General features: G+C 33.8%; 1 protein-coding gene and 2 long non-coding RNA genes across 16 annotated transcripts in view; 2 read left to right on the plus strand and 1 right to left on the minus strand.

The window, feature by feature from the left end:
* LOC147839443 (uncharacterized) overlaps nt 1-21720 on the plus strand; it is an 837962-nt gene that overhangs the window by 91759 nt on the left and 724483 nt on the right. The window lies entirely within an intron of this gene.
* Nucleotides 1-21720, plus strand: part of LOC137488687 (uncharacterized) — a 152167-nt gene that overhangs the window by 36765 nt on the left and 93682 nt on the right. The window lies entirely within an intron of this gene.
* vgll2a (vestigial-like family member 2a) overlaps nt 1-21720 on the minus strand; it is a 43090-nt gene that overhangs the window by 19147 nt on the left and 2223 nt on the right. Inside the window, exons 3-5 of one of the 3 annotated variants that reach the window (XM_087297035.1) lie at nt 18958-19428; nt 14325-15232; nt 9165-11289 (exon numbers count right to left, since the gene is read on the minus strand). In XM_087297035.1, coding sequence (XP_087153161.1) covers nt 15189-15232; nt 18958-19428 — 515 coding nt within the window. In that variant the 3' untranslated portion in view covers nt 9165-11289; nt 14325-15188. 3 annotated transcript variants of the gene reach the window in all.

Consider the following 21720-nt stretch of genomic DNA (forward strand, 5'->3'; position numbering starts at 1 on the left):
GAAACCTGAGCAGCAGGAGGAAACCCACACGAACACAGGAAGAACATGCAAACTCCAAACTCCAAATGCCAACTGATCCAGCCGAAATTTGAACCAGCGGCCTTCCTGCTGTGAGGCTACAATTCTACCCACTGCACCACCGTGCTGCCAATTTTGATTATATTTGTTTCAAGAGTTCTCATATAGCTGATGATTGATTATTAAGCTTGTCCCTGGAGAGAGCCCTGAGCTTATAAGATCCTCGAGCCCGGGGCTCCCTCCCGTTTGCAAGGCAAGAGGGAAGTTTGAGCTCAGGTAGATCTCGAGAACTCTCAGATATTGTTTGCTCTTAAGAGATAACTACTTACTAGAAGCATGTCTAAGGTGACGATTTGGACTAGTCAGTAAACTGAAGTTGCATGTTTTTGGACAGTAGGAGGAAACCGGAGGACCCGGGGGAAACCCACGTGAGCACGGGGAGAACGTGTAAACTCTGCACAGAAACGTTGGCTGGCTTGAAAAGGACTAGAACCAGTAAGGTTCTTGCTGTGAGGCAACAGTGCTAACCACTGGGATATGTCACCAATCTAGGAAAGAAGGAGGAGTAGGGTTGGAAGGGGAGATTCCTCAAAATGAAGATGGCTGTTATATGGAACTTAGGGTATTTATAGTGGCTTAGGAGTCGTCTGATTGGTGGATCATAAATTGAATTATGCGGTACCAGCCACAAGCAATAATAAGCATGTGATCCTCTTGAAATTAGTTTAGAAATAAACTTCACTTATTTTTTCCTTAAATTTATTGAATTTTAAAAAAATTATTTTCCAACTGGGGTTGTACAATTCTAATCTGAAGCAGTATTTGTCATCTAGCTTTACACTCAGAGGTCTGTATACGAATTCCCGCTGCTTATGCTAACTAATGTGAAAAATACCATCAGCCGTGGTGTGAAAATTGACAGCCATGTGGCACTTGTGGATGTTCTAAATGTCATATAGAGCCTGGCCTTCAGCTCAGGCATTAGCGAGATTCACATTCCTGGACCACCAGGGCGAGATGTTATCACACACACTTCAACATCTGCCTCTTCCGCCCGCAAAGAGAAAGTTACACTCATACAAAAACCGCAAAGCCCATCACTTATTTCTGTCTGTAACTCTTTCAGACCACACAAGACAGAGTTGGCATGCTCAATTGGCTGAGATGAGGGTAAAACATGAGATCTTACTGAAACAGTTCATCTAATCACAGGATGAGTCAAGTTTGATGAAAAACTGTCATATGGGCTTGACAACTTGGTCTGAAAGATTAAAATGATGTGGAAAAGTCAATAAAATATCTGTTTTTACCATATCGCTAACATGTTTCTGTCAAAGCTCCTATTTGTCTATTATCGTTAACACAATGCTAGCATGTTTTAAGCATGTTTGATCATTTTAAAACACAAATTAGCATGTTTCTAGCATAAATTAGCATGTTGCTAGAATGTTTCAAATGCTATTTATCATGTTACTAGCTTGGTAAGCATACTATTAGCATGTATTAGTATATTAGTATTACTATGACATTCAAATGAATTGGTATGCTCCTAAGATGAATTAGCATGCTGCTAGAATGTTTAGCACATAATTCTAGCATTAATTAGCATGTCACTTTCAGTTTTTAGCTTTTATCAGATGGTTAAAATGCTTTAGCATATTACAAGCATGATTTATCACATTGTTAGCATGTTTCTAGCATTAATTATCAAGTTGCTATCATGCTTCCAGCGTGTTTTAGCTATTTAGCAAAGTTTTTAGGATATTGCTCAAATTATAAATTTGCAAGCATTTTTATGCTTCGTAAATTGTTAGCATGCTTTTTAACATTTTCCGCAATAGCATGAATTAACATGTCACTTGCATAAAGGTTACTAACATTTACCACGTTTGCATAAATTAACATGTCACTTGCATAAATGCTGCTACCATGTTTCAAGCATGTTGCTAACATGTTTCTGTTAGTATTGTCAGCATAAATTAGCATGTTGTTTATTATCATGATCTTTAAATGAATTAGGATGCTCCTACCATGAATTAGCATTTTGCTAGAATGTTTCCAGCATGTAATTGCGTGGTTTTAGGATGATTTTAGCATTAATTAGCTTGTCACTTACAAGCATGATTTATTCTGTTGTTGGCATGTTTCTAGCATTAATTATCAAGTTGGTATCATGCTTCTAGCTTGTTTTTGCAACTTAGCATTGTTTTAGGATATTAATAAAGTAATCAGAATAAAAAAAAAACATGTTTATAGGATTCTTAGCAAATAGTTAGCATGCTCCTAACATTTGACATGAATTAACATGCTGCGTAAATAAATGTTACTAACATGTTTCTGTTAGTATTGTCAGCATAAATTAGCATGCTGTTAGTATGCTGTCCCATGCCCCTAACATGAATTAGCATGCTTTTAGAATATTTTCAGATTAAATTAGCATGTTTTAGGATAATTCTAGCATTAATTAGCATGTCACTTTCAGTTTGTAGATTTTATCAGATGGTTAAAATGTTTTAGTGTTCCAAACATGATTTATCACATTGTTGGCATGTTTCTAGCATTAAAAATCAAGTTACTGTCATGCTTCTGGCTTGTTTTAGCAGCTTAGCAACGTTTTTAGGATATTGCTCAAAATAATTAGAATAAAAAAATTTTTTAGTATCCTTAGCAAATTGTTAGCATGCTTCTTACATTTAACACATTCGCATAAATTAACAGATTACATTAGCGGGTTTTTAGGATAATTCGAACATTAATTATCATGTCACTTTCAGTTTGTAGGTTTTATCATATTACAAGCATGCTTTATCACATTGTTAGCATGTTTCTTGCATTAATTATCATGAATTTAATTAATAAAGTTACTATCGTGCTTGTAGTTTGTTTATAGCAATTTAGCAATGTTTTTTTTAGGATATGTATTATAATTTTGCTAGCAAGTAGTATTATACTTATACTATATGTATATGAGTGTGTATGTGTGTGTATGTGTGTGTATGTGAGTGTGTGTGTGTGTGTGTGTGTGTGTGTGTGTGTGTGTGTGTGTGTGTGTGTGTGTGTGTGTGTGTGTGTGTGTGTGTGTGTGTGTATGTGTATAAGCCTAAATGGTGCATTTTGAAAGGGCCGTAAAACATTATTTGTGTGGTTTTTTGAGATGAAACTTCTCATACACACACTAGGCACATCAGACTTATTTTATAAAAAGGGGCATAATAGGTAATATTTAAGGTCAAAAATTAATCCTAAAACTTAAGTTGTATTGATAAACTATAATAAAAATCTAATTTTAGCAGTCCTTCTGTGATGTCAGTTTGATAGTTTGCCGTTTGGAGGTAAAATATTCCATTTTTAATTGGAATTACATCCTCATACTGAAATAAAAGTCTGCAGCAACTTCCAGTTCATGCAGACTTTAAAAAATGTAGTGTTTCACAGATCACTGATTTGATCAAACAAAAATTGCCACAGTATGCATAAACGGTTTTATTAAATAATAACAACCACACACACACACACATAAATTTTTTTAACTTTTAATAAATATACGTGGGAGAAATATATAGATAAATTATGGCCTGTAATATGACTTACTGATTGTTATGCTTTTTTCATTTTTGGAGCTTATCACCATTGATTTTTATTACATACAAAAAAACAGCATTAAAGGGAAAGTTCACAAATGAATATTAGCATTTATCCTCTAATGTTCTCATGATGAGAAAGGTCACTTACAAATTAAAGTACATTTTTAGCTAAAAGTATGGTTATTGGTGATTAAGCTTACAAATTATTGGAAATTTCAGTTTTGCAAACATATACACTACCTGACAAAAGTATTGTCGCCTATCCAAGTTTTAGGAACAACAAATAATAACTTGACTTCTAGTTGATCATTTGGTATCAGAAGTGGCTTATATAAAAGGCAAAGACCTCTAGATTACGCTTATTTGACCAAAATCAAATATGATCATGCCTTGAATTTTAAATTATTTAATTAGGACAGTAAGGTCTGACTTTGCTTAGACTAAAGTCTTGTCACTAAACATAAATAATGTTCAGTATAAAATATAAAGTCATGCTGCAGTGGAGAAAGAATTAATATTGTGTATGACTCCTATGAGCTTGGAGGACTGCATCCATACATCTCTGCAATGACTCAAATAACTTATCAAAGTCATCTGGAATGGCAAAGAAACTGTTCATGCAGGACTCCCAGAGTTCATCAAGATTCTTTGGGTTTATCTTCAATGCCTCCTCCATCTTACTCCAGACATGCTCAATAATATTCATGTCTGGTGACTAGGATGTGGAGGCTGAAGTATGAGAAGGAGCTCTATCCTGCTGAAGAATTTGACCTCTCTTGTGGTTTGTAATGTAATGGCAGCCAAATGTCTTGATACCTCAGGCTGTACATGTTCCCATGCACTCTACAGATCTTTCACACGTTCCATACTAAATGTAACCCCAAACCATGACTTTTTTTCTTCACCAAACTTGACTGATTTCTGTGAGAACCTTGGGTCCATGCAGGTTCTAGTAGGTGTTCTGCAGTATTTGTGATGATTGGGATGCAGTTCAACAGATGCTTCATCAGAAACATCATCCTTCTGTCACATTTCCAAATGATCGACTACAGTTGAGCTATTATTTGTTGTGATCGATGACAAGATTTTTTTCAGGTAGTGTACAGGCAAAACAGATTTAATTTGTGTGGCTTCTTTGAAATCCTAAGAAAGTAAATGATCTGTGCAATTAACATTATTTACAACACCATAATCCACAGTCTCTGAAAAAATAAGGGAAAAATAATGTTCAGTTTTGTGCAAAGTGTTATAATTTCACTCAAATTGCCAAAATAATAGCATTTTTTGGGTGAGCTAAGCAAAATAACAGTCATTTTTGAGTAAATGATGCTTTTAGAGGTCAAAAGGGTTCAATGTCAGTGGATCTACAGTACATGTCTTTTAATATATTCACTCATCTCACAAGAATGATTAACATTAGAGGCGAGATCTTTTATTAACCGTAAGCTGATCTCTGGCACAGGGCCTGTGTGTGTGTGTGTGTGTGTGTGTGTGTGTTTATTCTGAGGCTAAATAAAAAACAATTCCCCCTGTGATTTGGCCAACAGTTGTTTACATTCACATTTGAAGCGCTGAGGTTGGATTACCACCGGCGATACACACTGAGATTATGTTTGGCAGATTTGTGATGACAGAGTTCTGGTCGCTGATTATAGAATAAATGAGAGCTGAAAGCTGTAATGCTTTTTGTAGCTCAGTGCAATTCATTCAGACAAATGAAGGAGAGCTGCAGCGTCCACGAGTTTCACGCTCATTCAGACTGCGTGCTCAGATGTTCCAGCCAAGTGGATTTTAAATGCAGTTTGCGAAGATAAATATTATTTTTGATCATCAAGTTGCACAATTACTTTAAGTGTGTGTAAAAAGAGATTAGGCAAGAATTGTGTATTTATATTTCATATTTGCAGATCTTGTGCAGATGATTTGCTTTAAACTCTCAACATCTACTCACAACACATCACTTATATTTTTATGAGCTTGAATTAATATTACTTATTCAGCTTCAGTTTACTGTTCTCAGCTGACAGGAGTGGCACCCGGTGTGGTCTTCTGCTGCTGTAGCCCATCCGGCTCAGGGTTCGAGTGTTGTGCATTCAGAGAAGCTCTTCTGCCTACCTCGATTGTAACGAGGGGTTATTTGAGTTACTGTTGCCTTTTTATCAGTTCTGCTCTGACCTCTGGCATCAACAAGGCATTTGTGCCCACAGAACTGCCGCTCACTGGATATTTCCTCTTTTTCAGACCATTCTCTGTAAACCCTAGAGATTGTTGTGTGTGAAAATCCCATTAGATCAGCAGTTTCTGAAATACTCAGACCAGCCAGTCTGGCACCAACAACCATGCCACTTTCAAAATCACTTAAATCACCTTTCTTCCAGTTTGCAGTTTGAACTGCAGCAGATCATCTTGACCATGTCTACATGCCTAAATGCATTGAGTTGCTCCCATGTGATTGGCTGATTATATTTACATTAACTTGCGGTTGGACAGGTGTACCTAATAAAGTGGCCGGTGAGTGTAAATAAAAATTATATACATATATATATACTGTGTGTGTGTGTGTGTGTGTGTGTGTGTGTGTGTATGTGTGTGTGTGTGTGTGTGTGTACAGTTGAATTATCCCCCCCCCCATTTATTACCACCCCTTGTTTATTTTTTCCCCCAATTTCTGTTAAGGGGAGAGCAGATTTTTTTCAACACATTTCTAAACATAATAGTTTTAATCATCTCATTTCTAATAACTGATTTATTTTATCTTTGCCATGATGACAGCAAATAATATTTGACTGGATATTGTTCAAGACACTTCTATACAGCTTAAAGTGACATTTAAGGGCTTAACTAGGTTAATTAGGGTAACTAGGCAGGTTAGGGTAATTAGGCAAGTTAATGTATAATGATCGTTTGTTCTGTAGACTGTTGAAAAATACAGCTTAAAGGGGCTAATAATTTTGACATTAAAATGGCTTTTAAAAAATTAAAAACTGCTTTTATTCTAGCCAAAATAAAACAAAAAAAGACTTTCTCCAGATGAAAAAATATTATTAGACAGACTGTAAAAATTTCCTTGTTCTGTTCATCATAATTTGGGAAATATTTAAAGAATAAGAAAAAAAAAATCAAAGCAGGGCTAATAATTCTGACTTCAACTATATGTATGTGTGTGTGTGTCTGTATATATATATATATATATATATATATATATATATATATATATATATATATATATATAAATTTCTAAATAGTTGTAAAAACAATCCAATTTAAATTAATGGTGCTTTGACCAAAACAACCTAAATTTCTATTATCATTCATTTTCTTGTTGTCAGCTTAGTCCCTTTATTAATCCGGGGTCGCCACAGCAGAATGAACCGCCAACTTATCCAGCAAGTTTTTTACGCAGCGGATGCCCTTCCAGCCTCAACCCATCTGTGGGAAACTAAATTTCTATTAAATAATTATTTTAAATAAATAAAGTTTTTAGAATATACTTTAATAATTATTCTTTTTTAAATTAATAGCATTTTAAATTACTGTTTATTATTTTTGTTTAGAATTGTATTATCAATAACTTTAATGATTGTTTTGTTATCGAATAGATGAAAAAATACTTAGGGGGCCCATAAGGAGGAAGATAGAAGTAACTTTAATAATAAACAATTAATTTAGCAGCACAAATCGTGTTTGTAACACAAAACCCAGCGCACATAAGGTAAATTACCAGGCAAAGTGCTGTACTATAACAGTTTATCACGCGGTAACCACCTTATTGATAGACAACATTAGCTGATTAAAATGCCAGCGGCCTGTTGATCTGCTTTTTAAGGTGTGGGTTTCTGACCTTTAACACATGAGGATGATCATGAACTGTCCCTTCAACAAACGGGGTGACAACTGGCCGTGGATTCCTCGACGCAACTCCAAAAAAGTACACCGGAGCGCGCATGAGTTTTTGGGATAATGTGACTGACAGCTCAGCCTCTCGCCCCTAATTAGTGCTCGGCAATTTATGTGCTACTGCCACGAGATTATACATCAAGATCACAAATCCTCCACTCACTGAAATATCGAGTGTCACTCTCTGAGAGTGTAAATGCGCGCGCCCTGTGCCGCTCCCGTGCGCGCGTCTCGAAATAGTCCCGTCAGGCTAATAATGGCGCGGAGTTACCGGGCAGGGGTAATGTGACGGTTTTGCGTAATCACAATGTTTATAGATGGATGAGCACATCGACGTTTGTATATGTAACTTGTAGACCTATGAATAGGCTAGCATTATTTAGGCTACCCCTCGCTAACAGAAGACAACTAGCCTAGTTATATATTCATTGTCACAGTCGGATGTGATTACCATGTTTTCAGTCAAAATGACAGAATTTTGGTTTTAAAAAGATCTGATTTTATCCTTTTTCCAGAAATCGCACATACGGCTACTTAATTAAAAACAATGTCAAACAAAAAAAACAAAGGTTATTTTTTGGTGTCAATGGATCCATTTAACCTAATATAATTTCCATATAGGCTGAAGTCCTTCCTTTTATTTCATTATATTAGATTTTTTTTTATCTAAATTAAAAATTTTATGCGAAGAACTGTTCACCAAATGCTTCTTCGGGGAACCAAAAAGATTTGAATCACTTTAAAAAAACAAATCAAAGCATTAATTGTTTTACGAGTCATTTGTCTTTCTTAATTGTTTCAACCTAAATATTTCAAGTTAGTTTAATAAAAACTTTCCGAATAGTTTCAACTTAAATTTTTTTGATAAAAACCTAATCGTTACATTACATTTCATTTCAATGACAGCATGCCCCTGCTAAGGTCAACATCTACACGTGTTTACACAAAAATGCCATTCAAAAAATAAACTCTGGGAAGCGTGACAGTCCTGGTTTCCTATTTTGTTCTTGACCTGTATTACGTTTTGTCGTTATTTGTTTTCTTTTAGCATAGTGAGTTTGAATAGCACAAATCATCCGCAATTGTCAACTGAGTACTGAATATTGTAGTTACATATGACAAATAAAATTAACTCAACCTCAAATTCAGTGTGTGAACAAGCTACAAATAAAACCAGACTAAATATAGCCGTCATTTGGTCATTAGGACCGTATATAGTCACAAAAAACACTGCTTTAACTAGTTAAACATTATTAAATGTGATTGTATAATTTTCCACATGAATTCTCGTAAATTTCCATTCACCCCCAGCCATTTAGGACTGTCGTATGTTAGTTTTAAGTGCTAGTTTTTAAAAAAAGCGGTCTTTGTTTTACCCACTTAAGCAAGAGAGAGACCCCTGGCCACACATCTCTTGTCCATCATTGCTGCTGTCATAAGCCAATATTAATCAACAGCTGTCCGGTATTCACCACCCGAAAAGAAAAAGGATCAAGTGGCAGTGTGACAACATTCAGTCTAGCGCTTTCTTTCTTTCTTTCTTTCTCGATTCCCATTTCCTTTTCACTAACTGAATCTATAGCCAAGTGGACAAAACCTCAGGAATTAAAAGCAGTTTACTGCATTCCTGCTCAAAAAAAGAACATATTGACACAAAAACATCTATACTGAAATAAATAATTATTTAATCTCTGATGGCAGGGTTTTGAAGGCTGCAGCAAGTTCATAATAGTCTCTTTATTTCTTTCTTAATGGCCCAAAGCGCACAGAAATAATGCATTTCAAAATGTGTCTGATATAAAAAGATGTCGCTATACTCAATTTGTACAGTGTTATTGATTGCAGTTTTACACGCAGCCTCTAAAACACATAGGGGCAACATAAAAAAGTGTGTATTGCCCGGTTTTATTTCCAGTTTTGATGTGTTAAATGAAGATATAGACCACTGGTAAAAACAAACAACACCTCGTTTTCCTCAATGCACTGAAAAAGAATACTTTAAAAGGTAATATATTACATATCATATACATTCAAATACATCGTGGTGAGACATCACAAGTAAGACCCCAAAGTATACCTCAGTTTTAACACATGATGTGAATTTTGTCTTCAAAACTGCATTTCTGTATTATAGATTTTTGTGTTATACGTTGCTTTAATGCTAGTTTATTCTCAAGTTGTCAAGATTGACCTGGGCTGTGTGAGACAAACTAAATAGACGCCTGGTTGAAGAGTGCTTACTTGAGTGGATAAAAAATGTCAGCAACTCTATTTTACAAATTTTTTTTTTGTTCACTTATAAGAGAGAAAAATCACACTGGAAAAGACTGAATCTTTCTTGTGCACTTGTGTAAAGTGCAAGTGTTTTTGAAGGCTTCAAATCTAGTACACTTTGCATTTGACTGAGTGTACACCAACTTTATTATTTGTGCTTTAACATAAAAGTTTCTGTCAGTTTTTATGTGTTTGCAAGTGTCCACACACAATGTGCATTATGTAGGATTTAGAAAGTATTGACTTTGATTAAAATCATTAGTGAAATTTTTAAATTGTCTATTCTACCGTCGGGATTGTTCATATATACATTGTATGCTCATAGATTGATCAGCTGATAGACACAGCTTTCAAACAACATTCTCATGGCAATTCGTAACTTTTTGGTTTAGTGGCTAATTCGTATGAATTCGTACGATCTCATTTATACAATTTAGTACAATTTGCTCATGGCTGGGTTTAGGGGCGGTGTTGGGTGCTATGCCTTTTTAAAATTGTACATTTTCATACGACTGAACTCATACAGATTATACACTAAACTGACAAGATGTAAAATACTTACGTTTTCTCATGAGATCTCATTCGTACTATTTAGTTCAATTTGCTTATTCCCCAATGACGGTTGGATTTAGGGGCAGCGTTGAGTGCCACGCCTTCTTTTTAAAATCGTACATTTTCATATGACTGAACTCGTCTAAGATATCCACTAAACTAACAAAACGTAAAATACTTAAATTTCGCAAGATCTGATTTGTACAAATTTATTATGATTTGCTTATCCGATAATGACGGTTGCGTTCAGGGGTGGCATTGGGTGTCACGCCTCATTTTTAAAATCGTTCATTTTCATATGACTGAATGCGTACAAATTCGTATGAGTAAGTCACTAAACTGACAAAATGTAAAATAATTACGTTTTCTCATGAGATCTGGTTTGTACAATTTAGTACGATTTGCTTATCCCCCAATGATGGTTAAGTTTAGGGGCAGCGTTGGGTGCCACGCCTTCTTTTTAAAATTGTACATTTTTATACGACTGAACTCGTACGAGTTATCCATTAAACTAACAAAACGTAAAATACTTACTTTTTTTCAAGATCTGATTCGTACAATTTAGTATGATTTGCTTATCTGACAATGACGGTTGCGTTCAGGGGTGGCATTGGGTGCCACGCCTTCTTTTTAAAATTGTACATTTTCATATGACTGAACGCGTACAAATTTATATAAATTAGCCAATAAACTGACAAAATGTAAAATATTTGTATTAACTTGTGAGATCAGGCTAGGCTTTCAAACAACCTTTGTGTAACAAATTGTTTTTGCACTACCTCAACATTACAGGACTGCATTTTCAATAGTATCTGGATGCAGCCTTATTGATGCAAGCTGTTCTTGCATTATCTCAGAGATGCAATGTCAGACACTGCTCACTCAATGAAGCTAGTGATGTCACTGTGAGGGGTAGGGTTAAGTGTGGGCATTAACAAGCATTTGCATGCAGCTTAGATTGCAACTGCACCAGGTCTGCATCCAGACCCCCATCTTTTTTAGCCTTATTTGACGGAAAAACATAACTATTTTATAAATTGTTGAAAACTGATGAATTGGTGCAATGCAATTAATACTAATATATACTATTTTCTTTAACCAGTGTTGGGGAAAGTTACTTTTAAAAGTAATATACTATCTTAAGTCACTTTAAAAAAAAAAAAAAGTAACTGTTACTTTTTAACAAGAGTTATGTGTTGTGTTATTTTTGCCAATTTTTTGTAATTTATTTATTTTATAATATGTAATATATTTAAAATAATACATTTTTGTATTAACATTACTAATTTTATGATAAATAATAAAATTAGTATTTCCCAACACTGCTCCTAAACATACCCACAAACATTGGCGGCATGACCACATTATACTAAAACATGTAATAAAAATGTAATGGTAATAAAAAATGCAATAGTAATAAACTGCAGTCACATTGACATGAAAACAACGGCAAACTGAGGACAGCAAAAACCACAGATGCCCACATTGAAGAGTGATAGCGTGAGGCAATTAATAGATATCCAGTTCAAACAAGTGCAACGACATATTTGAAGCTCTTCAAAATTTAAAGATAAAGAGTTTAGAAACTGGATGAAGATGAAAACTTCTAGTGCAAATGTGTAAAGTACCTGTGTTTGTGCACACTCTCGAGTAGAGCAGTGTTTCTCAACCACGTTCCTGGAGGACCACCAGCTCTGCACATTTTCCATGCCTCCTTAACCAAACACACCTGATTCAGATCATCAGCTCATTAGCAGAAATTGAATGACCTGTAATAGGCGTAACAGACAAAGGAGACATCCAAAACATGCAACATTGGTGGTCCTCCTGGAACGTGGTTGAGAGACACTGTAATAGAGGATACTTTGAATGACTGTGTGTATGCTAACATACCACATGTATACTTTGTGCTTTGAAAAAAACTTCAATTTTTTACGTGTCTATAATGATCTGCGTACAGTGCGTACGACTTAAATTTTGCAGTAAGAACACTGCAGAACTGCCAGATTTTTGCCATTTTTAATTGTTTTTGCTTTACTTTAGTTTGTCCACAAGATGACAACACCAAACCAGGCCATTGTTAATAGGGATATAAAACCCAAAAATGAAAATGTCATCACTATTTACTCACCCTCATATGAATGCAAACGTTTCTGAGTTTATTTCTTCTGTTGAACACAAAAGAAGATATTTTGAAGAAATCTGAACACCTACACAGCAAAATCCTCTGAGTAAAATCTACTCAGTTCAGAGAGTATTTGGTCCCTCTTTAAATAATTGCAAACAAGTTGGTAAAAAGCAAAGCTACTGTTTGTGGAGTTGCTTAATGATCCTCTGCTGAGATTTTAAGAGATTCAATGTATAACTATGCTATATGTGAAGCTGCTTTGACACAATCTACGTTGTAAAAGCGCTATAGAAATAAAATAAAATAAAATTGAATTTTATTTCAGCTGATTTCATCTAAGGCTGTAATGTAGTCAGAGGTAGTTTTATGTTTCTTATCCATGTTTCTGCTTATTAACAGCAGGTGTTCATCATCAGTCCTCAATCATCACTTAATTAATCCTTCCATTGTGTCATTGACTTGAGTTACTTTAACTCAATTTAGAGAGGGACCAAATACTATCTAAACTAAGTCAATTTTACGCAGAGGATTTTGCTGTGTATGACCGTTGACGCCCATAGTTACTATTAAAGTCAATGGCTACAGTGTTGCATGCAGAACTGTTGCAAACAATTTATTTGTGTTGAATATAAACAAGCAAATTAAACTGAATAATGTTCAACTTACTTTGTTTAAATTAAGCCCAAATAAATTGTTTAAAACCACTTAACGTAAAAAAAAAAAAAAGTAAATCCAAAGAATCATCTTTGAATAATTTTTGTCAGTGCAGGTTTCAGGCTTCCTTCATAATATCTTCTTTTGTGTTCAACAAGAAAGAAACATTTGTGTGTTTACCAAGAAAGAAAAGTAAAGTGTACGTAAATGTTGACAGAATTTTCATTTTTGGTTCAACTATCCATTTAAAAAATTGAACATATACATGTGTTGAGTTAGTGCTTATGTTGAGTTATTAAATGTTGATTGTAACTCTATTTTAGGTAAATTTCATGTACTATTTTCAAGTACAATGTCATTTTTTGGGCGGCATGGTGGCTTAGTGGTTAGCACTGTCACCTCACAGCAAGAAGGTCACTGGTTTGATCCCCTGCTGGGTCAGTTGCCTTTCTGTGTGGAGTTTGCATGTTCTCCCTGTGTTTCCTCCGGGTGCTCCGGTTTCCCCCACAGTCCAAACACATGCTCTATAGATGAATTTGATAAACTGAATTGTCCGTAGTGTGTAAAAGAGTATAGTGTTTCCCAATGCTTAGTTGCAGTTGTGTAAAACATATGCTGAAATAATAGGTGGCTCATTCCGCTGTGGCATTTTTTGTCACTTTTTGCACACACCATCAAATGGAGTACTTTGAAAGGCTGTGCATGTGACTGTGTAAAATAAATTGAAGCATACTTTGGGCTAAGTTGATGATGACAAAAAAAGTGTTTCATAAAAAAAGTACAAATATTCCTGACATGCTGTTTGATCTTTACATGTAGACACACTAAAACACTTAAAATATATACAGTACAGCTTAACTGTGTGTGTCCAACACAATCTCATGGCAATTCGTGACTTGTTGATTTAGTGGCTAATTTGTACATTCTCGTTCATACACCTTAGTATGATTTGCTCATCGTATAATGAGGGGTAGGGTTTGTGGGACAATACATTAAATGCAGATGAAGTCAGAATTATTAGCCCCCCTGTATATTTTTCTTCCCCAATTTCTTTAAATGATTTTTTCAACACATTTCAAAACATAATAGTCTAATAACTCATTTCTAATAACTGATTTATTTTATCTTTGTCATGATGACAGTAAATAATATTTGAAAAGATATTTTTCAAGACACTAGTATTCAGCTTAAAGTGCAAATTAAAGGCATTGTATAACGAAGGTTTGTTCTGCAGACAAATGAAAAATAAATATTGTATAAGAGAGCTAATAATATTAACCTTAAAATGATTAATAACAAATTAAAAACAGCTTTTATTCTAGCCAAAATACAAAAAAATAAGGCTTTCTCCAGAAGAAAAAATATTATAGGAAACACTGTGAAAAATTCAATGCTCTGTTAAACATCATTTGGGAAATATTTGAAAAAGAGCTAATAATTTTGACTTCAACTGTAGTTACATTTCCTCATGAGATCAAGCTGGTGTATCTTATTCCAGTTGAATCCACAACATGCCTGACAAAAAAAAGAAACAGAAAAGCCAAACCAGTTGTTCCCTTTCGCCGTGTGTCCAGCTACAACAAAACGGCTCTTTTGTGAACTCCAGGGCTCTCGCTCGGTCAAACGGCGCACTGTGCCTGTTAAGTTCCACAACAGTTGTCCATGACAGGTGCTGAAAGCAATATAGATAGAGTCAAGCGGCTTCAAATAACCCAGAGATGATCGGGAATGCTGCTCTTTCGTCAAAACATCTCAGTTCTGGTCAAAAAAAAAAAAAGTCTTTTACTTTTCTGCCATTTTGGCTCTCAAATATCCTCCTGAAGAAACCTAGTCCATATTTAAACCTGATTTTGGGTCAGTTTTGCTGAGGGTCGGGGGAGGGATTGAGCAGCTGCTAGTCACACCAATACAGTACGTTTGCTCCTCTCAACGGAGAGTTTAGTTTTTTTTTTACTCCACTTTCAGCTTAGGATGGTCCCGCTGCAGAGCGTGTAGCGCCGAGCTGCAAGTGAGATGAGAATCTGTTACAGAAAAGCCAGAGAAAGACAAGCCAGCGGAGAAAAAGAAGTGGCCGCAGGGCTTTAAAACCAGTACAAGTCCTTGCTCTTATCTTGGCTCTGTAGACCTGAGAGAAAGACGGAATAGGGAGAGAAAAAAAAGCATAAGGAAATGAAGAGAGAGAAAATAAGCAACAAATACACAGAGAGAGAGAGAAGTGAAGGCTGGAAGCAAAGAAAGCCTTAAAGACGAAGAGTGAAAATCAATATCAGAAGAGCAAAGGTGAAAAACCTTGAAGGTAACTAGAAAAAAGTGAGAATAAATTGGCAAATTGATCATGCAGAGTGCTACGAGAAGCTCTCAGACGGTATTATGTTTTACATTATACGTTTGGCTTTTTTATTCTGAGAATTTAACCTCTGGTGGCTTTGAAAAGTCATGTAGAAATGTCACTGCATTAGAGAACAAAGAATTAAACGAAGTGGCATTTGCAAACAAACTCAGAAAGTCCCTTATTTTCTGTCATCTTTTATTAAGTTTGGTTTAGAACGTTTTTAAAAAGAAATTAAGTGTTTTTTTTTTTTCTTAGGATAAATGAAATATCAGACTTTAGTTTGTAAGTGATTTTGTAAAAATGAAAGATCTAGTTTAGGGGTGCCCAAACTTTTTCATATAAAGGGCCAAAAGCTAAATATCATTGAGAGCCGTGAGACGAAAGTAAATATACCAAACTATTTTATATTAAAGTCGCCATGGGTAATTTCCCAATTTATTTAGTAAGATTTAGAAGTAAATACTGTAAGTAAAAAAAAAGTTACTTTAAATCATGTTAACTAATGCAGTAAAAACATTTAAAATGATAACTTACTGCAATAACAATATAAAATATCACAGTTATAACATGGTGGAATTGAATGTTGAATACAAAAGCAGAATTTGCCTTTGCTTTGATTTGTGCTTTATCTGTGTGGTGACACTTTGTACCTTTTAAACTAAATCTGATTAATTTACACCATTTAATTGAAAATTTTAATTTCAGTTAGCTTTTAACAATAAAACAAACAAAAAAAGGTTACATTAGATTTGAAATGACAACCTCTAAACCATGCCCATCATTCATCCTCTCTTCACAGAGGGGATGGTGGGCCAAATCAAAGGTTTCTGTGGGCCCTAGTTTGGGAATCCTTGATCTAGATGTTTCCTTGCAGTCTCCTGCATCTGTTTGCCTTTTTTTTTAATTAAGTAAAAAAAAAAAGTATCAAAAGTATAAATTTTAGCAATTGAACTGATTAAAAACTATTTTAAATATGTTTTTGAATATTAATGTTTCTTATAATTGCTTTTCTTTTAAACTTTTCATTCATCATTATAATAAAATATATCACATGTTGCATACAACTATTAAGTAAAACAACCATTTTTAACATAATAAAAATAAATAAAAATAAATAAAAATAAATTTTTGTTAAGCAGCAAATAAATCTGAAACTAATATCACTGACAGGGAAAAATGAAGAAGTGACACTGAAAAATTCAGCTTTGCATCACAAGAATTAATTCGATTTTAAATAAATTTAAATGGAAAATTAATTCATTTATTTTCTTTTCGGCTTAGTCCCTTAATTAATTTTTCAGTCCCACTTTATAAAAAAGTTTCAATTGGTTAAAGGTAGTTCATGTATTTACTAACATGAACAAATAATAATTAATAATTGTGCATTTATTATTTATAGTTTAACATTTACTAATGCGTGATTAAAATCCAAATTCGTGCTTGTTAACATTAGTTAATACACTAACATGAACAAACTATTGATGACTTTATTTTCAGTACCTAACAATCAATGAATAAATACTGTAATAAGGGTTTTGCTCACTGGTTGGTCATCTTAGTAAAAATTATTTAACAAATTACAACTTTAACCAATTACATTTTTAAAAATGTACTAATTACTTTGGTCACACTTTATGTTGATGATCAGTTTGTTGAATTTAAGTAACATTGCGTCTACATGCCAACTAATTCTTATTAGATTATAAGTAGACTGTAGGTTGGGGTTGGGGTTAGTTTAAGTTGACATACACTTGCAAAGTCTCTGATAGTCAGTTAAATGTCTATTGATGGAGCGGTATCAGCAGGTATTAAGCAGACAGTCTACTAATACTCAAAAGAACCATCAAAATAAAGTGTTACCATTACTTTTACATTAACTAATACAACCATATTGTAAAGCCTTACCGCAGAGTGCCAATTATAAATTGACGATCAGGGTGGTCAACTGTTTTGGTTAGTTTGTGTAATACGTGCTTTCGTCATTCATGTATTTATTTTTAGTTACATCTAGTTTATTAATAAAACGTATCTGTTTGTAATCTGACCCACAGTATTTTCGGATTAGAACCATTTCAGATGTTACTGTAGGTTAGACTACAACTATGCGTCTAATTCGAATTTACCTTCAGACTAAATATAGATAGAAACACCTATTTTACAAGAAAACAAAGTCTTTGTGAACACAATGTCTATTGGTGATCTGACAGTTTCAGATTTTTTTCTTGAATAGACTGATTGGCGCGATTATGTATTCTCAATGTTTTGAAGCATTATAGGGGTGGTCATATGTATACTTATATGTATTATTTTAATTATTAACATTATTATTTAAATACAGATCAGAGTGAAATATTTTCAAGTATTAAAGGACTGACCCCCACCCCATATATCTTGCTCTGACGTCCTTCAGTGGGGATCAAGCATTAATTAGGGGGGTCAATCACCCCCCTAAACCCCCCCGTAATTCACATGCTGTCTCACTGTATTTAACAAGTAAATGTCGTTCAAGTTTAACATTTAGTTTTAAAATGCAATAACATCCATACTTTTTCTCATGTAAGTAAGTGTATCGTTCACTGCTTGTTCATGTTAGTAAATACATTTTATATACACAACTACTATAATACATCCTTAATGCAAAGTCTTACCGCATTTTCCCTAAAGTAAATGCCATTCGGTTTAACACTAAGTTGTCAAATGCAATAACATCCATTCTTTTTTTTAAGTATATCTGCATAAATACTAGTACCGCATTTATTAATGATCATAGTTCATTTACTAGTGCATTACTAAAATGCTTGTTAACATTAGTTAATGCACTAAAATGAACTATGAAAGATTTCCTAACAATGAATAAATACTGTAATAGGTGTATCGTTCACTGCTTGTTCATGTTAGTAAATACATTAACTACTATACTACTGCAGTTGCAAAGTCTTACCATGTTTTCCCTAAAGTACAGTTGAAGTCTGAATTATAAGCCCTCTTGAATTATTAGTAATAAAAGTATTATTATTATTATTATTATTTCTCCAAGAAGTAATAATATAACACATTTCCAAAACTTAATAGTTTTAATAATCAATAACTGATTTCTTTTGTCTTTGCCATGATGACAGTACATAATATTTTACTAGATGTTTTTTAAAATGCTAGTATTCAGCTTAAAGTGACATTTAAAGGCCTAATTAGGCAAGTTACAGTAATTAGTTAAGTCATTGTACAACAGTGGTTTGTTCTATAATTAAAAACAAATATTGCTTAAGGGGGCTACTAATGTTAATATTAATACTAATATTACCTTAAAATACGTAAAAAAATAATTTATTCTAGCCAAAATAAAACAAATAAGACTTTCTCCAGAAGAAAAAATATTATAGGAAATACTGTGAAAAATTCCTTGCTGTTAAACATCATATGGGAAATATTTGACTTCATCTGTCAATTCAGTTTAACATTTAGTTTAAGTCTACCTCACGTGCATTAACACCCGCTGTGTTTAAGCTTCATGTTCACACCTGTATCCATGTTCAGACTCATATCAGAGCTGGTCGCTGTAAAAGCTCCGGTCCATCCCGAGCTGCCTGCTTCGCTCTTGCTGATGTCACAGGGCGAGGATCCCGGTGCAGGCACCGTTGCAGAAGGAAGTCTATGCGGCCGCACTGAGGGTACGAGCAGGGAGCCGTAACGGGGGTCAAAATGCGTCCCGTACATGTCATGCACTGAGGGCCGGGGGTAAGTGGACCCTTGGGTGCCGATGGCTCCGCTGAGCGAGTACGGGTGATGGTGGTGGGACGGGTGCCACGGCTCTGGGGTGGTTTGGTGGAGGTGGCTGTGTAGAGATGCGCTGGAGTACGGGTCTGTTGGGAAGGGAAGGTCTGTGTGGGACGAACCTAATGCGCTGCTGAGAGATGCTGCGACTGAGGGCTGATAAGCACTGTTCCAGAAGGAAGGAGGAAAACTTCTCTGGCTCATAGGGAATGATCCATCTGCGGAGGAACGGATTGACGTTTATATTTGATTATTGAACAGATGCTTTTTTTCCATAAGTGAGGATAAATGAAGCACTTTAAATCAGTAGAGTACACTCAGTTTGTATGAAGGAATTAAATTAGATTATTAGATTTTACAAATTGAAATGAATTGAACATAAAACAATTAAGTTTCCCTACCAAAAAATTAACAAGTGTTGTTTTAGCTTATTTTAAATAAGTTGTTTGAACAAAGAGCAGACGTCATTTTTTGAGTATTGCAGTATATAAATAATATGAAAAATCTGTTGCTAAATCTACAAGTCTAAATTACTATTCTTATTCTTATTATTATTATTATTGAGATGTTTTGTGTATTAATATACTGTATATAGATGTGTTTGATGATTCAAGTGAACAGCAGTTGATTGATTTGGCTGTTGATGAATCTTCCACTTTTGGTTTAAATAAAATGTAAACACTGTCAAAAAAAATGTTGGGTTCCACACAATTGCATTATATTTTTCTAACACAAATCGATTAAGTAAGCTTAATTGTTTTTACAAAATTAGCCCATTTGGACATAAGATAGTTAAGTTGTCCCCCCCAAAAAAGTAAGAATTGTGTCTTTAAAATAATTTTTAAAAATCATTTTTGAGTGAAGGCAGCAAGTTGGTTGTGGGGAAAAATTTAAGTCGTAATTATATCATAATTTTTTGTATATGATAATATAATTGATGTTTATTAGGTTTTAAAATCAAAGTCTGAAACAATGCAAATAATACAATTACAATACAATAAAATGCAGTTCAATAAAAAAGTTCCAACTAACTAATAGTGGTGCAGTTATTGAGAATGGAATGAAATATATATAAACAGTTGAAGTCAGAATTATTATTTCCCCCAATTTCTGTTTAACGGAGAGAAGATTTTACAACACATTTCTAAAGATAATAGTTTTAACAACTCATTTCTAATAACTGATTTATTTTATCTTTGCCATGATGACAGTAAATAACATTTTACTAGATATTTTTCAAGACACTTCTACACAGCTTAAAGTGACATTTAAAGGCTAAACTAGGTTAATCAGGTTAACTAGACAGGTTAGGGTAATTAGGGAAGTTATTGTAAAATTATGGTTTGTTCTGTAGACTATCAAAAAAGAGCTAATAATTTTGACCGTAAAATGTTTTTTAAACAATTAAACTTCTTTTGTTCCAGTCACAATAAAGCAAATAAGACTCTCTCCAAAAGAAAAAATATTATCAGACATACGATGGAAATTTTCTTGCTCTGTAAAAACATAATTTGGGAAAAATTTTAAAAAGAGAAAAACATCAAAGGAGGTTAAATGATTCTGATTTCAACTGTATATATATATATATATATATATATATATATATATATATATATATATATATATATATATATATACAGTTGAAGTCAGAATTATTAGCCCCCTTTTGATTTTGATTTTCTTTTTTAAATATTTCCCAAATGATGTTTAACAGAGCAATGAAATTTTCACAGCATGTCTGATAATATTTTTTCTTCTGGAGAAAGTCTTATTTGTTCTATTTCGGCTAGAATAAAATCAGTTATTAATTTTTTAAAAACATTTTCGGGACAAAATTATTAGCCCCTTTAAGCTAATTTTTTTTTAGATAATCTACAGAACAAACCATCGTTATAGAATAACTTGCCTAATTACCCTAACCTGCCTAGTTCACTTTATTAACCTAGTTAAGCCTTTTAATGTCACTTTAAGCTGTATAGAAGTGTCTTGAAAAATATCTAGTAAAATATTATTTACTGTCATCATGGAAAAGATGAAATAAATCAGTTATTAGAAATAAGTTTTTAAAACTATTATGCTTAGAAATGTGCTGAAACAATCTTCCCAGAACAGAACAGAATTTTTAGAAAAAAATAAACAGGGGCGCTAATAATTCAGGGGGGCTAATAATTCTGACTTCAACTGTATATATATATATATAATACATATTATATTATATATTATGTATTCCAATTTGATACACATTTTTATAAGAATAGCTGTGTAACCGATAAAGGATGCAAGCTAAAAGCAAAGTAATAGTATGAGGACATACTGATAATTGTGAACTTATTTTTACAATAAATGTAAAAATAATTCATATGTAAACATTTATTGTAAAAATAAGTTCACAACGATCAGTATCCTCAATCCATTACTTTGCATGCACCTTAAAACATATCAATTTTGAAACAATGCAACTAAATTAGTAAAATAATGCTGTTGTGATAATATTAATGATACAGATGAAT

This window comes from Danio rerio, chromosome 20, assembly GCF_052040795.2.
Source record: "Danio rerio strain M-AB ecotype USA chromosome 20, GRCz13ab, whole genome shotgun sequence".
In the NCBI taxonomy this organism is placed as follows: Eukaryota; Metazoa; Chordata; class Actinopteri; order Cypriniformes; family Danionidae; genus Danio; species Danio rerio.